General features: G+C 47.9%; 2 protein-coding genes across 2 annotated transcripts in view; both read left to right on the top strand.

Moving 5' to 3' along the window:
• Positions 1-2,475, top strand: part of rbm24a (RNA binding motif protein 24a) — a gene marked incomplete at both ends in the record, with an annotated part of 9,148 nt that extends 6,673 nt beyond the window's left edge. Inside the window, 4 exon segments of the mRNA XM_083646031.1 lie at positions 2,124-2,178; positions 2,180-2,400; positions 2,402-2,416; positions 2,418-2,475. Of these exon segments, the coding sequence (XP_083502157.1) occupies positions 2,124-2,178; positions 2,180-2,400; positions 2,402-2,416; positions 2,418-2,475 (349 nt within the window).
• A 5,135-nt stretch (positions 2,476-7,610) lies between these two features.
• Positions 7,611-17,500, top strand: part of cap2 (cyclase associated actin cytoskeleton regulatory protein 2) — a 27,736-nt gene continuing 17,846 nt past the window's right edge. Inside the window, exons 1-4 of the mRNA XM_083646894.1 lie at positions 7,611-7,696; positions 13,514-13,641; positions 13,861-13,958; positions 17,042-17,119. Coding sequence (XP_083503020.1) covers positions 13,524-13,641; positions 13,861-13,958; positions 17,042-17,119 — 294 coding nt within the window. The 5' untranslated portion in view covers positions 7,611-7,696; positions 13,514-13,523. The remainder of the gene's footprint in view (positions 7,697-13,513; positions 13,642-13,860; positions 13,959-17,041; positions 17,120-17,500) is intronic.

Here is a 17,500-nt window from a genome sequence, read left to right on the forward strand (position 1 = left end):
GTGTGTGTGTGTGTGTGTGTGTGTGTGCGTGTGTGTGTGTGTGTGTGTGCGTGTGCGTGTGTGTGTGTGTGTGTGCGTCTCTGTGTGTTTTTGCAGTGTTGCATGTGTCGCCTAACCAAACCTCTGCATAGTTATGTGAGAGGTTGTGCTGTGTGAGTGTGTGCGTGCGAGCGTGCGTGCGTGCAAGTGTGTGTGCGTGTGTGTGTTTGCCAAGGCTGAGGCATCTGACGGTGACGTCACAGGATCCTCGGTGACCTCTGACCTGAGTGACAGTCACACAAACCTCCACATGCCCTCTCACTCCGTTCCTCACCCCCCCCCCCCCCCCCCCACCCCCCCTCTGTTCTGTGTCTTTTTCGGCTGAGTGATTGTGCCGTGTCCTTGTTGTCGTTGTTGTTTTTGTAATTGGTCCAATCGAGGTGGACTATTTTTAGATATTTCTTCCTCCCTGACGCCTTTGTTTGTACAACTTGCTGTTGTTTTGTTTCCCCCCGTTTTTCTATTGGCCCACTGTTTTGGTTGCGATGTGATTGGATTGGATAATGGCGTGCTGACAATAGGGTTGCCACGATAGATCCTGCCTTTCAAACTTAACATTTCTGCACCCACTTTCTTCTCCCCATCCAGACTCCAAACTGACCACCTGAAGTTTATTCATAGGCGACCACCTCCTCTCTGCTCAATATTATATTATATTTGGTCTCCTTGATTTTCTCTCAGCAGCTTTTCGAGCCTTCATAAAGTGCACACCATATCCTGCACGTCTCATCAAAAAACTAAACGTAGCTCACCGCTAGCAGTTGTCGGCGCTTTGTGCCGCAAATAGGAAATTGTTTCCAGCAATTTGTCAAACCCCGATGCTTTTCGTTCAATTTGAATTAAAGTGAGATTAAATTTTACTTTTATCTCAAAAAGGGGGAGGGAGGGGCAGTTGGGGGGTAAATCAGTTTGTTTCATGGGCAGTTGGGGTAAATCAGTTTTGCTTCATGGCAGGACATCAAAGACTCAGAATCACACAAAGATGTTCAGCCTTCAAGTTGTTTCTTCTGGGTTCCCCCCCTACACAAGTTGGCCTTCTTCCCTGAGTCAGTAGTGTAACTTTTCAAAAGCTCCCACCGTGCTCGCTGCACAGCAGAGTTTCCAGGCCTTATAGAGTCTGGATATGACTATGTCATGGAGGGCAGAATGTGCTCATTGTTCTGTTCTTGATTGCTTATTTAATCGAAACATCCCTCTGGGTGCGGAGCCGAGCCGCCGCTCCCCCACTACCCCCCCCCCCCCCACACACACACACACCCCTACCCCCCCACCCCCCCACACACCCCTTCCCCCCCGGCCCTTTGTCCAACACAGAGGGGGAAATGGCCAGCAGCGTCCTTTTTGAAAACTGTCCAGCTGTCAAAGTGGCAGTGACATTTTCACAATGCTTCCCTGGTTCATCTCCTCTCTCCGCGCCCCCGCCCCCGCCCCAGTGCTGTAAAGCCCACCCAACCCCTCCAGCAGGCGGGGGGGGGGGGGGGGGGACACGGCACCAGAGCCAAATCCACATGTGACCCGACAGACAAGCACAGATTACAGCTCGCTGTCTCCTCCTCCTCTCTCCCTCTCGCTCTCTCTGTAGTTCTGTCTCCACAACCACCACAAAGCCAGCTCCAAACTGACCAAACCTCCAACATGGGGATGATCAGCTCGTTTCCCATGGCACGTCCCCTTAAAGAAGATGACATCATCAGCCCCCCCCCCCCCCCTCCCTGTGCTTAACTTCCTCCAAACCTCAATCGGAGAGAGATGTGATTGTCTGATAGATGTGACTGACCCAGAGGTTAAATAAGCAGCCTCTGGGCTTTCAAACACACTCACCTTCCTCCCATCTTCTTTTCACAGAGAGAGATCTCTATTTTGGCAACCCTATCTTGTTCTAATCCCTACTAGCAGGCATTTTCTTGGTGTTCTTGACTGCTGGATTGGACTGGGGCGGGGTGGTGGGGAGGGCGCTTGGCCGCAGTGTGGTTGAGTTGGGTTTGGGTTTAGGATTGGTGGGGGGGGGGCTGCTGCTCTCAGACTGGGGGGGGGGGTTGCTGCCTAACTAACCTTGTGTACGTGTGTGTGTGTTTGTCCCGCAGGTTCCCATCGCACTATGTGTACCCCCAGGCCTTCATGCAGCCGAGTATGGTCATCCCCACACAGCCTACAGCCCACGGCAGCCACCTCGGCCACCACCTCGTCCCCCTACATCGACTACACCGGAGCCTACGCGCAGTACGCCGCCGCGGCTAGCGCCGCCTCGGCCGCCGCCTACGAGCAGTACCCCTACGCCGCCTCCCCCGCCGCCGCGGGCTACGTAGCCGCCGCCAGCTACGGCTACGCGATGCAGCAGCCGTTGGCCGCGGCCAGCCCCGGGCTCGGCCGTGGCAGCCGGCGGCCGCCTTCGGCCAGTACCAGCCCCAGCAGCTGCAAGCCGACCGCATGCAATAGCAGTCACTGCAACTGTTGGACATGCAGGGAGGGGAGGCCCCCGCCCCCGGGCCCAGCTGATTGGTCACGAGAAGGAGCCGCGAAGGAAAAGGAAGAGGGATTGGCCGTAAAGGGCGTGGGCGTGGCAGTGACTCGGGCAGAGTCGCTCTGAAAAGGTTGATGGTGATGATGATGGTGGTGGTGCTGATGGTGGTGGTGGTGGTGGTGATGTAGTGATGATGATGGTGAGGTGGGAACTTCATACAGTAGCTTTCCAACTTGCTGTGCTTCAACCAAAAAAAAATATGAGAAAACGAAAAAACTTGCAGAACAAATTAAGGAAGATGATTTACTATTATCATTGTTGTTGTTATTACTATTATTATTATCAATACTATTATCATTGTAGTAGAGTACTTATTTCTAGAGAAGAAATGCAGGAACTAATCCCTGTGGTATAGGTGTTAACTAAGCCTTTTTAAGTCCCATTGCTGTCTTTAACGTTAGCTTAGGAAACTGTTCGCTCTTTTCCGCGGGGCACCAAGTGGCGTTCCAAACGTGTTTTAGGTTCTTTGATGCCCTCATAACATATATTTATTATTGTTATTATTATTATTATTATTACATTTTTGGGGGCTCTTCTTGTTCTTTATGTCTTTTCAAGTGCATTTTTTGGAGTTAATATTTTCTGATAATCAGGGAAATGGAACCGTTTCCAATGTGTTCGCTATTACTATGCGACCTCTGTCAGGAAGTAGAGGAGTCGAAGAGGAATCGTAACTCGTCGTGTCACACACTTTTTTTTTTTTTAAGAACTACCTTTTTATCTTTCTGATGCTGAATGTCCCTTTTTTACTCTGTGTCTCAACCTCTCGACCTATGCAAAGCAAACCAATCACCAGGAGACAGAAACACTGCAGGAAAAACAACACAACAAAACTGAAAGAAAGAAAAAAAATGAAAATGTCATCAACTCTTTGACTCTTGGACTAACGGGATGGGGGGTGGGGGGGGGGGGGGGGGGGGGGGCATGGCGAACGACACAAAGGCACTCACAAAGAAAGAGGTTGAAAATGGCTTCAGACAATGAGAAACACTAAATCAGTTGCTTTTTTTCTCTCTCCTCATGTTTCACTCACACATGTACACACAGACACATACATCCACCCACACAGACAAGAGTTGCACACATAGCAGTCAAAGACAAAGGCACCAGGCGTGTGGCTCTCCAGCTCTGTGGGGATGGAGTGAAAGAGAGAGAGAGAGAGAGAGAGAGAAGAGAGAGAGAGAGAGAGAAAGCAGCTGCCGGTGTGGGGGGGGGAGTTGGGGGGCTAGCGCCACACAGACGGATCACTCTGGAAAGAACGCATCAGTTGTGCTCGTTTGTTGAGCTGTCACATTTTAATCCCTAGGCCCATTTGGGAACCAACTTTTTAACCCCCCCCCCACCAAGCCCCTATACCCCATCACACACACACACACACACACACACACACACACACACACACACACACACACACACACATGCACGCACGCACACACACACACACACACACACACACACACACACACACACACACACACACACACACACACATGCACGCACGCACACACATGCACGCACGCACACACACACACACACACACACACACACACACACACACACACACACACACACACACACACACACATACACACATACACATCCCTCACTCTCCCAACCCCCCCCCCCACACACACACACACACAGGCCTTTCAGTCCTGCCCCTGTCAGCACTTCCACCTCTGCGCTGTCTGTGGCGAGGCTGGTGTCAGGTGGTACACACACACACACACACACACACACACACACACTGCGCCCCCTCCCCACACACACACACACTCGCCCCCCCCACCCAGCGCTCTCACCAAAGCCACCCCAACAAACAACTGGCCTGCCTCATGTCTGTGAAGAATAAGGAGGAGGTGAAGGGGGCGGGTCCTGCTCCGTGTGCCTTACACTGTTACTGCTATTTAAGAGGAAAACTGAAGAAGAAGAAAAAAAAGAGAGAAATCGACTATTTAAGATAGGCTATTTATTTTGAGAGTTGACTATGTTGACGCTCTAAGAGTAGAGACTTAGCGGCGGTACTGTATTAATAATATTATTATTATGTACTCATCTCAAGGCATATTATAAGTTATTGATTAGTTCTAGTTGTAATATTATTATAATTATTATTATTATTAACATACTCAACCAAAAATGTTGACGTAGGAGTTATTTAAGATACAATTCTGTCATGTGCACTGTACAAGTATATATATATATTTTTGCCTTTTTGAATCTTTAGAACATGACATTAAATATGGGTTAGCTTAATAATGCCTTTTGTATGGAAAAACCTTATTTAAATGCAGGCCTGTTTGCATGCAGATTGTACTCTGCCTCTGTTATGTTTAGAGCAGTGGAAAATGGTGAGAAATGAAAAAAGAAAATCCTGACAAAAACGAGCAAAAATGCTGCTTTCTCCATTAGAATGTATAGTCGTCGTCAAGGTTTCAGTGGCTGTGCTTCTTTTGCTTTTAATATTCATCAGATGGGCTATTTTACACTGTTGGGAATTTTTATACTTGAACTATTTCTTACAAGGGAAAATATGAAAAATAAATGACAAAAAAAACTTTTTAAGGAAGCTTTTCTTTGTCACTGGATGAAGGCATGTAAAGTGTTACTATTTAAATGCAAAGGTCCTGTTGGTATTAAAAACTTTATTTCAGAATTTCAACACTATTTACTCAAAATTGGAATAAAATGTTCTATATTTGAAGTGCTTGGTGACATTTCTTTTCACAGAGTTGTTGATGTATCCTACACTATGAATTTCATGCCAGGTTTCGGTATTTGAGTGTCAAATAATGATGCATTTTAGTCCTAGATCCAGATCCAGTTTAACCTTAACCAGGGTACAAGCAGTGTTGTAGTCGAGTTGAGTTGAGTCTGACCCGGGTCCGAGTCCTGGACACATTTTCAGGACTCGTGACTCGACTTGGACTCACTGATGACTCAGACATGTACTTGGACTCGAGCATCCATGCAATCGGACTCGGAAGTTGGAGATGAAGACTCGGACTTGTTAGTTGATAAGACTTTCTTTTTTGGGGATAATAGGCCCTAATAATTTGTCAGAAGATATTGATAGCTATATTATTACCGTGACATTATTCAATTCTGTGGAAGGGCAGGCATGTGTGTTCCACCTACATGCACATTCACATGTTTAGGAACTCCAGACTGGGGGTCAGTTAATGAGGACTTGGACTCTTCTTTGGTGACTCGGACTTGGACTCGAACACTGGGACTCAAGACTCGACTCGGACTTGAGATATAATGATTTGACTACAACACTGGGTACAAGTGTGTTTATCCTCCATAAATAGGTTTTCATTTGTCTAATATAGTCTGCACATTCTTGAAGCGCATGCTAAATGCTGCATTTCTTTTGTGTTTTGTTCTTTTGTGTACTTCTGTATGTGTTTGTGTGTGTGTGTGTGTGTGTGTGTGTGTGTGTGTGTGTGTGTGTGTGTGTGTGTGTGTGTGTGTGTGTGTGTGTGTGTGTGTTTGCACTCATGCATATCGCCCACAGCTGCAAGGTGAGGAGCACAACATGCCAGATGCTGCTATAGGCTCTTCATTGTGCCACACTGCTGCTCCATCTTGATCAAGTTAACATTCAAAACAAACACTCTCACATTACAGTCAAAGCCACAGATAGCATTGATAAGAGTGACACAAAAAGGAATCTTCGGAGCATGAGGTCTATCAGCTTTCCAATCAATAATTAATGTCCGGACACCATATATCTGCCTGCTGCAGGCAGCACTGTGCCAGGAGTATTTCGGTCCCGGTGAAACGTGAAGCCGCGCTGGCTGTGACGCGACACAGACACGCAGAGGCCTTATGGGTGCAATCAGCAGCCGTTACGCCATCTGACCTCCAACATAATCAAACTGTGCCTGTGTGTTTGTGCAGAATGTCGGAGAGGCTGGAGGGATAATGTTCTGATGAAAGTTTTAGGGTGGCTGCTGAAGGAGGCACTGCTTTGAAAAGGGCACCCGCCGCCTTTTGAGGGCCGCCCAACATCTAGGATGCAAAACCCATAGGCCTATTATAGCTGACATGAATATGTCATATATTAACAATATATTTATTGGGGTTTTCTGATAACAAACATTAAAATGAAATGGTCAGTCTTGGCAGCAAATACAGTGTACCATCAAATGAATAGGCAGTTAAATAGAAACGGAGGTGAAGATACAGATGTTAGTTACACTAATTACAATCTTGAGGAGCAGCTGACATGAATATTATAGTTCTCATTTATAGGGGGATTTTTGGCCAAGAGGGCAGCCAGACTGTCTGAACCCCATAAATCTAGGCCTGAATGCATTCCAACCCGTGGTCTCTATGAGCAGTGGTTCTCAAACCTCTTCATGCCAGGGACCCCTAAACTGACACAAATTAGACATACCAGGGTCCCCCATCTGATATGATTTTAGCTTTCAGATATTTTATTATAGAAAGTGTATGAAACCCATGACCAAAATAGTCATACATTCTGAAATTGTGTTACTGATGGATGGATTATGGGGGGGGGGGGGTATCCCCTTTTTGGAGACCCCCTGGAACCCCTGGCCTCAAGGACCCCACTTTGAGAGACACTGCTCTAGAGATTAGATGGTGATGGTGAAGATGAGAGGAGGAGGAGGAGGAGGAGGAGGAGGAGGAGGAGGAGGAGGAGGATGATGATGATGATGATGATGATTAGGCCTATATCTGAATGAGGAGACCATGGCACTGCAAGTTCAGGGCCATTTCCCTTTGGAGTATCCCATTCACAAGCCAGACGGTGCCACAGCACACACCGTCAATCAGACTGGCTATTTTTAGCAGAGGTTTCTGCCTGTGGCTGCCATGTTGCCTGCTGCATGTGAGCTAAATGTCCGTCGCAGGCTAGCACTGAGTCATGATGGTACAGCAGGCCGACTCTGCTGCCTGTGCGCTCTCAGCTTCACCCGCCGCGTTGCTTAATTAGGACATCCCGGAAGAGTTTTGGTCCCCTGTGCGCAGACAGCTGCCTGACGGGGCGGGGAGGGAGGGGAGGCTGGGTGGGTACCGTACGGCGGCAGAGACGCAGGCACGAATCTTCCCCGGGATAATCACAACAAAACATCCCGTCAAAACAAAATCACGAGAAAGCAGGTAAGTCGTATTTACCGACGAGTTTTCCTCCCGCACTGAATGTCAAGTTGTGTTTTTGTCGGGAGTGGGGCAGACTGAGGGGGGAGACAGGGGGGGGGGTCCTTCTGTAGAAAAGACGCTACGCTTGTCCTGTTTGTTATGATGGCAGGAGAATAGAAGGCGTAGCGCCGACGAAATGTCCCCAACAACAATGTCCCGCGTTCACCTGCTCTGTCTGCCACATCGTCGCTGCGTTTTTGCCAGAAAGCAAATAACCGCGACACATTGGACTTGCAAGGTTTTGTGTTTGTTTTTGGATCATACTGTTTGGGGATCAGCGGTGATATTATTGAGGCGGGCAGCAGCAGCACATGGAGCGCATCACACAGCTTTACCTGCCGCAGCGGCGCACAGTGGAAAATCCTGTCGTGTCAGCATGCCAGTGTGTCATGACATGTCAACAATGTTTTATTACCACTGTGGCGATCCCGTCTGCCTTGGCTGACTTTCAGACATGTCACTGAACACTGTAACATAGTTGTGATTAAAGTCTGATTAAATTGATGAATCTAGTTGCCTCAATTTTAACCACTGCACCTGTTGTTGAAATGTCTTCTTCAAAACATAATAAGCATCTTATGATAACATTGACTTCATAGCTTTCCTTTTTCTAGTCTTATCCTCAGTATAGCATCTTTTCAACAGCCTTCCCAGCATGCATAACCAAATACAGTACCATACGTCCAGTAGCCTAGTAGGCCTAGTCCAGAGGACACTAGCCTAGTCAAAACAACAACAACAACAATGACCAAACATTTGAATATTGGTGAAACTCTTACACCAAACACTCTTACACATGATTTTGTAATTAGAGACAAATATTACAATAGCTATACACAACAACAGAGAATAGCCTACATACATTTTGTTTATTAGTAAACTAATTCCTAACAATACCTTTGCCAACAGGTTATAGTGATGAAACCATGGCAAACGGAATGTTTAAAAAATGTTTAATGACTCTATGAGCCGTTTCATCACCTGCAGTGTAAACATATTCTGACCAGGCATTTACAGTACTATATTTACTGAATTTATTGTTTTCTGTTATTCTCCATGTAATGCCCCCAACCCATGGAGCTCTATGAGGCATCGTGGGACTTTAAGCGTTTGTTCACACCAGGCGCTTAACAGAAGCAGAGCTGAAGCTAAAGCCACGCTGAAGCTGAGCTCACGCTAAACCGGCCACACAGGAAGCACTCTCTTTTCCTCAGCGCCTCGCTCGGCCCGCCTTGACCCCGCCCACAACTTCCATTGACTTCATGCCTGGCAGCTTCATGCTTCACGCTTGGAAAATAGAACTGAATCCTGAACGATTACTTCAGCGCAGCTTCAGCATGGCTTGAGTGTGGCCGCGGGCGGCCGGTGTGAACCACCTCGCCTGTTAACAAGGACGCCGAAATGAAACTTGTGGCTTCAGCGTTGCTTGAGCGTTGCTTCGGCATATGGTGTGACTGTGAACGCCCTGTTACAGTAGGCCCACAGCAGCACCCAAGCCAAGGCCCAATATAGCCCCGGAGATCAGATAGCAGGCCGTGGGGTTCAGGAGACACGGGTCAGAATAGCCAGTAGGCTAACGTCTTTTCCACTGTGATAATAACATGTGTGCTTTCTCAGCTGTCGGCTGAGGATTGGGGTCTTTATGGACAACCAACACCTGTCTGGAAGAAGAATTATGTGGCTGCCACTGCGAGGAATGCGTGTTCATATTGTACTGAATGAGACTGAAGGGCTACATTAAGAATAATACTGCTAATGTGTATTTTTAGGCGGTGTTGTTCAGTCTTATTGAAAATGATAGCCTCATGAATTGCAGCATGTGTACGACTGCAACATTTTCCCAGTGTTGTTCTGGCTCTTCAGGGTCTTTGTGCCACATTCAGAATGTATTTCTAATGCAGCCAGCAGGCTTAATGGTTCCAGTCCCACCCTGGCTGTTCCCCATTCAGTGTCTGTAATGATCTGAATGCATGAAGCCCATATGAAAAGCTCAAGAGCTAAATGTCATTGGCCGTGTCTTTGCATTGCCATGGAGAGTTTGGCTGGCCAACAATACCAAGGAGACGGCAGTTTAAGAGGCATCAGTCCAGACGCCGGCTGTTTCTGCCACATGGCTTTCAAACAGCGTCTGAGGATATTATTTACAGAGGCAGTGATGGAGTGGAGTGTGATGGACTTGAGCAAAAACAGTAGTGTCTCTATTCTCCACACAACTATTCAATATATAATTACATTTACAGCTCCTTGTAATGATGGAATACATAAAGCACTTAGGTGCAAGTATAAACACGGTGAAGACGGTTTGGAATATGAAATCTGTAGTCAGGTGTTATATAGCAAGTTACAAGAAGCCACAACACAATTTTGATGAGGGCTTGACAATTTTGGTTCAGTCCAAATAAATTATGTCCAAACCTGAACCGAACTGACTACATCCCCCCCATTTTCTCCCCACTTGTACTTGTCCAATTCCCCCTGCTGTCCTGGTCGTTGCTCCACCTCCTCTGCTGATCTGGGGAGAGCCGTAGACTAGCAGCACATGCTTCCTCCGATACATGTGCAGTCGCCAGCTGCTTCTTTTCACCTGACAGCGAGGGGTTTGACCGGCAGGATGTAACGCGTGGGAGGATCACGCTATTCCCTCCAGTTCCCCTCCCACCGAACAGGTGCCCCGACCAACCAGAGGAGGCGCTAGTGCAGCGACCAGGACTCATACCCCCACCGGCTTCTCACCCGCAGACACGACCAATTGTGTCTGTAGGAATGTCTGACCAAGCTGGAAGTACCGCTGCCGGGAATTGAACCCCGGTCTCCTCGGTGGTAGGCGAGTGATTTTACCTCCAGACTATAAATAATCAATTCTAATAACTCGTTCACAAAGAAATGTCAGATTTCTTTAACCTTGCTCAAGATCTAGAAATAAACATAGAAGTTCAGCCCAACCTGATCCGAGCAAATCAGATGCGCTGGGGTTTAGGATGAGCCGGAGCAGAGTCTACAGTGTTGGAGGTTTTAAACGGGACCTGGTCCTCCTGTTGTTGCACACGCTCAGTTATCTGTCCAGGTTTGGAGGCCGGCCCGGGCCGCACACCGATAGCGCTACTGTGACCTGGAGAGCAGAAATAGCTGCTGAGGCTTGCGACAGGCATCTGGCACCGCCGGGAGAATTCTCTAGAGAGATGACAAGATGACGCCCCTCAGGCTGTGTTTGCTCTCATAGCACATAATTACTAGACATAACTTACTGGAATTGCAGGCGGGGAACAAGAGCCAACCTACTTTGGCACATTTCATGTAGAAGACCCTGGTGATGTTTCTCCTAGATTGTCTTTTGTAATCAATGAAAACGCTCCTGCCGTAATGGCTTCATCCCGGGGTGAGGGTTACACGCAGGTAGCAGGTATCCCGGGGTGAGGGTTACACGCAGCCAGGTAGCAGGTGTCAGAAGATTAGGAAGTGCGTGTTAGCTAACAGTAGTTTGCAAACGGAGACCTTGCGTAAACATGCAATGGGCGGTTGTGGATTGAATTCCAGCCTGTTGTCCGATAAATATCGCAAAGGGGCCTGCCGTGCCTTATAGCGAGGCAGATGGTATGTCAGCTTTAGTCAAGAACATATACTATCATATCAGGAATGTACTTAACTGGCGTACAATGACATTTGAAAATGTGTTTATTACTTATTATCAGTGAGATACATTTGTCAGTGCCCTTGGCCTCTGCATATTGAATTTCAGCAGAATATGTGCATTGTGTCTATGTGTGTGTGTGTGTGTGTGTGTGTGTGTGTGTGTGTGTGTGTCTATGTGTGTGTGTGTGTGTGTGTGTGTGTGTGTCTATGTGTGTGTGTGCGTGTGTGTGTGCGTGCGCGTGTGTGTGTGTGTGTGTGTGTGTGTGTGCGCGCGTGCACGAGGACACTTGCACGACTGCCATTGGAATGCATTTATTCCAGCATTTGAGTGTGTGCTCATCTGGGTCAGCATCCTGTCTGCGAGGGTCATCTTTCATGTACAGCGCTTGTTTGTGCTGCTAACAGTAGAAATGTAATCAAGGGAATGGCCTGGGCCGATGAGGTCACTCTCCACCGATAACCACCAGATCAGGTGATACAACGGCGTTTTTTCGACTCTATCTTAAGAGAGGATTACGTGGGTGGGTTTCCCTCCCCGTTCGAAGAAACCTTTACCACAACGATGTCTTTAAAGCCCATCGCACACCAATCAAACATTGCAGGGTGGAAGGCTGAACTAGCTTGACACACCACCATAAATAAACATGAACCCATTTGTCTACAAAACACACATACATGTTTTCTGTACTTACGCAAAGTAATGTAGTGTATGTCCTGTACTAGGACATACACTACATTACTTTGCGTGAGTACAGAAAACACCTCTGGTGGTAAACTATTGCTTGTGTCTCATTGTCTCTTGTGTCTCTTGTATCCCTCTGGTATTTTCTCAGCGCCTGCACAAACCTCTCTCTGACTTTGGCCTTGTGTCTTTCTTTCCACTCAGCCTGTCTCCAGTCTCTGTCCTCCTCCTCCTGCATCTAATTGTGTGATCCGTTCATGTGTTTAGAAGCAGAGGGTGTGACTGTGGCAAGGGGCCAGACAGCCCAGACAAGGGACAGCACTCGTATATAAACACCAATGCGTTGGATAGTTTTACTGTCTGTGTCTGCTAAGACATGGGCTAGTTTTCCTGAACACTTAACAGGGCGTTCACAGTCACACCATACGCCAAAGAAAACGCTCAAGCAACGCTGAAGCCACAAGTTTCATTTCGGCGTCCTTGTTAACAGGCGTTGGCCGTTCACACCGGCCGCGCGCGTGCCACACTCAAGCCACGCTGAAGCGAGCGTTCAGGATTCAGTTCTATTTTCCAAGCGCGAAACGTGAAGCTGCCAGACATGAAGTCAATGGAAGTTTTGGGCGGGGTCAAGGTACGCCGAGCAATGTGCTGAGGAAAAAGAGTGCTTCTTGTGTGACTTTCTTCTTGGTTTAGCATGAGCTCCGCTTCAGCTTCGTGGCTTTAGCTTCAGCTCTGCTTCTGTTAAGCACCTGGTGTGAACAAACGCTAAGGGCAGCAGGGTGGGACAGTTGTTAGAGAGCTTGTCCTTCGCAGCTCAATGTACTTCTGTTTGATCTGTTTTCATTACTATGATTTGAGCTGAGAGGGGTCAGGAGAACGAGGACGATCCTATGTTTTATATTGAAAAATTACATCACATCCACACAAGCAGCAATGATTTATTTATTTATTTGTTTGTTTGTTTATTGATTGATTGATTGATTGATTGATTGATTGATTGATTGATTTCCCCCATTCTCTCCCCAATTGTACTTTGCCAATTTCCCCCTTGCTGCCCCGGTCGCTGCTCCACCCTCTGCCGATCTGGGGAGAGCCCTAGACTAGCACCATGCTTCCTCCGACGCATTCGCAGTTGCCAGCCGCTTCTTTTCACCTGACAGCGGGGAGCTTCAGCGGCAGGACGTAGCACGTGGGAGGATCACGCTATTCCCACCAGTTCACAGAGGAGGCGCGAGTGCAGCGACCAGGACACATACCGCCTAATCCGGCTTCCCACCCGCAGACACAGCCAATCGTGCCTGTATGGACGCCCGACCAAGCTGGCGGTAACACGGGGGCGCGAACCTGCCACCCTCGTGTTGGCAGGCAGGGAATCTACACTACCCTGGACGCCCGAGCAGCAATGATTGATGAGGTGATAAAAGCGTATAAACTAAACCGCTGCGACTTTTGTTTCTCTGCTACAGGTTTGTCACCATGGAAGGGCTCATGCAGCGTCTGGAGCGCGCCGTGACCCGCCTGGAGCACATGTCCGTCAAGATGCAGGCGTCCAGCAGCATGGCTAACGGGGACTGTGTCAACGGCATCGATGGAGGTAAGGCGGTCTCTACAGAATGCACAGGGTGCGGGAAGCAGTGCTGTGGAAAGATCTGAGGTGAAAGTGAAACCCAGAAAACACACAGAAATACTGTATAGGACTGAACAGAGCAAAACTTAACTCTATTCTGTTCTGTTCTGTTCTGTTCTGTTCTGTTCTGTTCTGTTCTGTTCTGTTCTGTTCTGTTCTTCCATCCTTCCATTCTTCTGTCTCCAGCTCTGCAGTGTGTGGAGGCCTTCGACCTGCTGCTGAGGGGTCCAGTGTTGGACTACCTGAAGAACAGCCAAGCCATAGGAGACGACGTGGAGAAACATGTGAGTGCTGTGTGTGTGTGTGTGTGTGTGTGTGTGTGTGTGTGTGCTCAGTTTGTGAAGCCACTGCGGGAAGTGTCTTAAACCTGCATTCTTTACTGCGCATGCACACGCACACGCATACACACACACACACACACACACACACACACACACACACACACACACACACACACACACCAGCTGTCTACAGAGCGTACCACAACTGCTGTCTAATGCTCTGTTATAGAGGTTTGTCAGCTGTCTTAAACCAGTGGTTCTCAAATCTTTTCACATGATGGACCCAGCTGTCTTGCTCAGCCAACATAGCTGCGACAGCACGCTCCTGTAGGTTCTCTCTCTACAACATCCGCAAAATCCGTCCCTTTCTCACAAGAGAAGCGACTCAACTCCTGGTCCAGTCACTTATCATCTCCCGCCTGGACTACTGCAACGTGCTCTTGGCCGGCCTACCTGCCACCGACATCCGACCGCTTCAGCTCATTCAGAACGCTGCAGCCCGTCTGGTATTCAACCAACCCAAATTCTCTCATGTCACTCCCCTCTTCCAGGACCTCCACTGGCTTCCCATCTCGGCCCGCATCAAATTCAAGACACTGGTACTGGCCTACAGGGCAGTACACCAGTCAGCTCCCCTGTACCTGCAATCTATGGTCAGGTTCCAAACCTCTCAGCGCTCCCTTCGCTCCTCCACCAGTGCAGGACGCCTCGCCCCTATTTCGCTACAGGGGCGCAAAAGTCGCTCATCCCGATCTCGACTCTTCTCGTCCCTGGCACCTCAATGGTGGAACGAGCTTCCACCTTCGGTCAGGACAGCTGAATCACTGCCGATCTTTCGGAAAAGACTAAAGACTCACCTTTTCAGGCTCCATCTGGGCCCTTCTTGATCTAACTTCGTTCTCTCTTTCAAAAAAACAAAAACAAAAACAAACTACTAACCTAAACTTGTACCACTGTTCCTTCAGAAGTTGTCATAGACTGTGCTCCATAGTTGATTGCTCTATTGCTGACAAAAATGTGTTATTGTAAGTCGCTTTGGATAAAAGCATCTGCCAAATGACGTAATGTAATGTAATGGACCCCTAAACTGACAAAGATTAGACCACAGACCCCCATTTGATAGGAATTTGTCCCACGGTCCCCCATATGATAATAAGATTGATGCTTTTAGATGTTTTATTACAGAAAGTGTATAAAACCCATGACCAAAATAGTCATTGTGTTACTTATGAAGGTAAAGGTAAAGTCCCACTGATTGTCACACAATGTGTAAAATTTGTTCTCCGCATTTGACCCATCCCCTGGGGGAGCAGTGAGCGGCAGCGTGCGCCACGCTCGGGAATCACATGGTGATTTAACCCCCCAATTCCAACGCTTTGATGCTGAGTGCCAAGCAGGGAGGCAAATGGGTCCCATTTTTATAGTCTTTGGTATGACTCGGCCGGGGATCGAACTCATGACCTCCCAGTCTCAGGGTGGACACTCAGACCACAAGGCCACTGAGCTGGTCTTGGAATGGAATGGAATTATAGTGAAAATAAATTACCTCCCTTGGCTGGGGACCCCCTGGAACCCCCTCAAGGACCCCTGGGGGTCCCCGGACCCCTATTTGAGAATCACTGTGTTAAATGAAGCAATCGTGAATCCTACATGATCTTTAAATCACCTCTGACCTCAAAGAGTGAACCCATCTTTCAATCTTTTCAAAGGTTGATTCTACTTTTACACGTCTCACAACCTCCTGAAACTCCAGATGTTGCCCCTGAGGCCGACTGAAGATCAGCTTGAAATCTTTTCTTTGTCAAATAACACGAGATTTGGGGGAAATAAACTGATCCGACATCTGTTTTGTGCCTTAAGCTGGAGCGTGATCTAGCTCTCTGCTTATCCACTCTGCAGAGGCTTGGAAGCATAGAGGCATGCAGTAGATAGATAGATAGATGTCGCGAAGAGAAATCGGTGAAGGACTCCTGTCCTCTTCCAACTTTTGTTTGAGTGGAACTCGCTTTATATACAGACATGGATTTTCCTCCTCTAGAGCTCACTTAGATATGATTAGCTCTGGGAAACAGTACAGGATAGTAATGGGTGTGCAAGGGAGGCCCATGGTCCTAGAAATGGCTTTTCAAAGATTATGTGGGGTAGATGGATAGTGCGTGCGTGCGTGCGTGTGTGTGTGCATGTGCGTGCGTGTGTGCGCGCACGCGGTTGAGAAGATAATTTGTTTCCTGTCCCCAAAAAACCATGAGCAGGAGTAGGATTGAACTTTGACCTTACATTCTTGCATCATTCTTGCGGGAGCACCTTTTCCTATTTTCTACTGACCCATGCTCCCGCTGGGACTTTGTGTGTATTTTTTGCTGTAAGCGAGTTGGCAATAATAGCTGTATTATGTCCTTGAAATAGACCAAAAAGTGCTTAAAAAAACAGGAGTCGAGGCAATAAAACAACAAATTACCCTAAAATGCTTAGAGAGAGAACGCTCTGTCCCCCCGGTACCTCGTTACTAACGAGATTTTCTAAGGAGTCGTTAGGAAAACCTCTCTATCTGTCTCTCCCATCGCTGGCCTGAGGGAGGAGGTGGGAGAGTGTGTGAGTGAGAGCCAGAGGTACTTTCTTTTAGTTTGGAGAGCTCCTTTTATGGGAAAAGACTCCCTGGTGGTTCCCTTGGCCCGCAACTGGAGGTCTCTTCCCAAACACACACACAGGACGCGGCTGGCTGGGCCTAACCCAAACTGTGTGTGTGTGTGTGTGTGTGTGTGTGTGTGTGTGTGTGTGTGCGCGTGTGCGTGTGTGTGAGCACGCGTGTGCGCGCGTGTGTGTGTGTTCAGATAGTTTCTAGATTGATTCACTGGCTAGAGGCCAGAGAGAGTCAAGTGGTAAAACATGGACAAAAATCAGAGAACTTATATGTATTGTCAGCAACCCAAAATCATGCAGACCGTTTTTAATTTTATTTTTAAGTTTCGTATTGCATGCACATTAAATAACACATTTGATCAAAATGATTCAATAAAATGCTTCATGTAACATCTATCATAAGCATGAGTCTGTACTAAGCTGCTTTGACCCTTTATGATTGACAGGCGGAGATGGTGAACCATGCCCTGCAGACTCAGAGGGCTTTCCTCAAAATGGTCGCCACACATCAGGAGCCTGCACAGGTACGTCAGGTCACCACACATCAGGAGCCTGCACAGGTACGTCAGGTCACCACACATCAGGAGCCTGCACAGGTACGACAGTGACACATCAGGAGCCTGCACAGGTACGACAGTGACACATCAGGAGCCTGCACAGGTACGACAGTGGGAAGTTAACACGGACACTCAGCGAGGATGGATGGCGTCTCTGTTTGCCCACTTTGACCCTGCCACCAGTTATGATTGCATAAGAGTCGATGGTTTGAATGTTTTTACTGTTGAATGGATTCTCAGAAAAGTTTGTATGAGTGATCCAGAGAATCTTGAGTGACCATAAAACATTCGGTTTAAGCGAGAACAAAAGATAACAACGGGAGGGGGATTGATTTTTCCCCCAGTCAC

Source organism: Poromitra crassiceps (assembly GCF_964638095.1).
Source record: "Poromitra crassiceps genome assembly, chromosome: 11".
NCBI lineage: Eukaryota > Metazoa > Chordata > Actinopteri > Beryciformes > Melamphaidae > Poromitra > Poromitra crassiceps.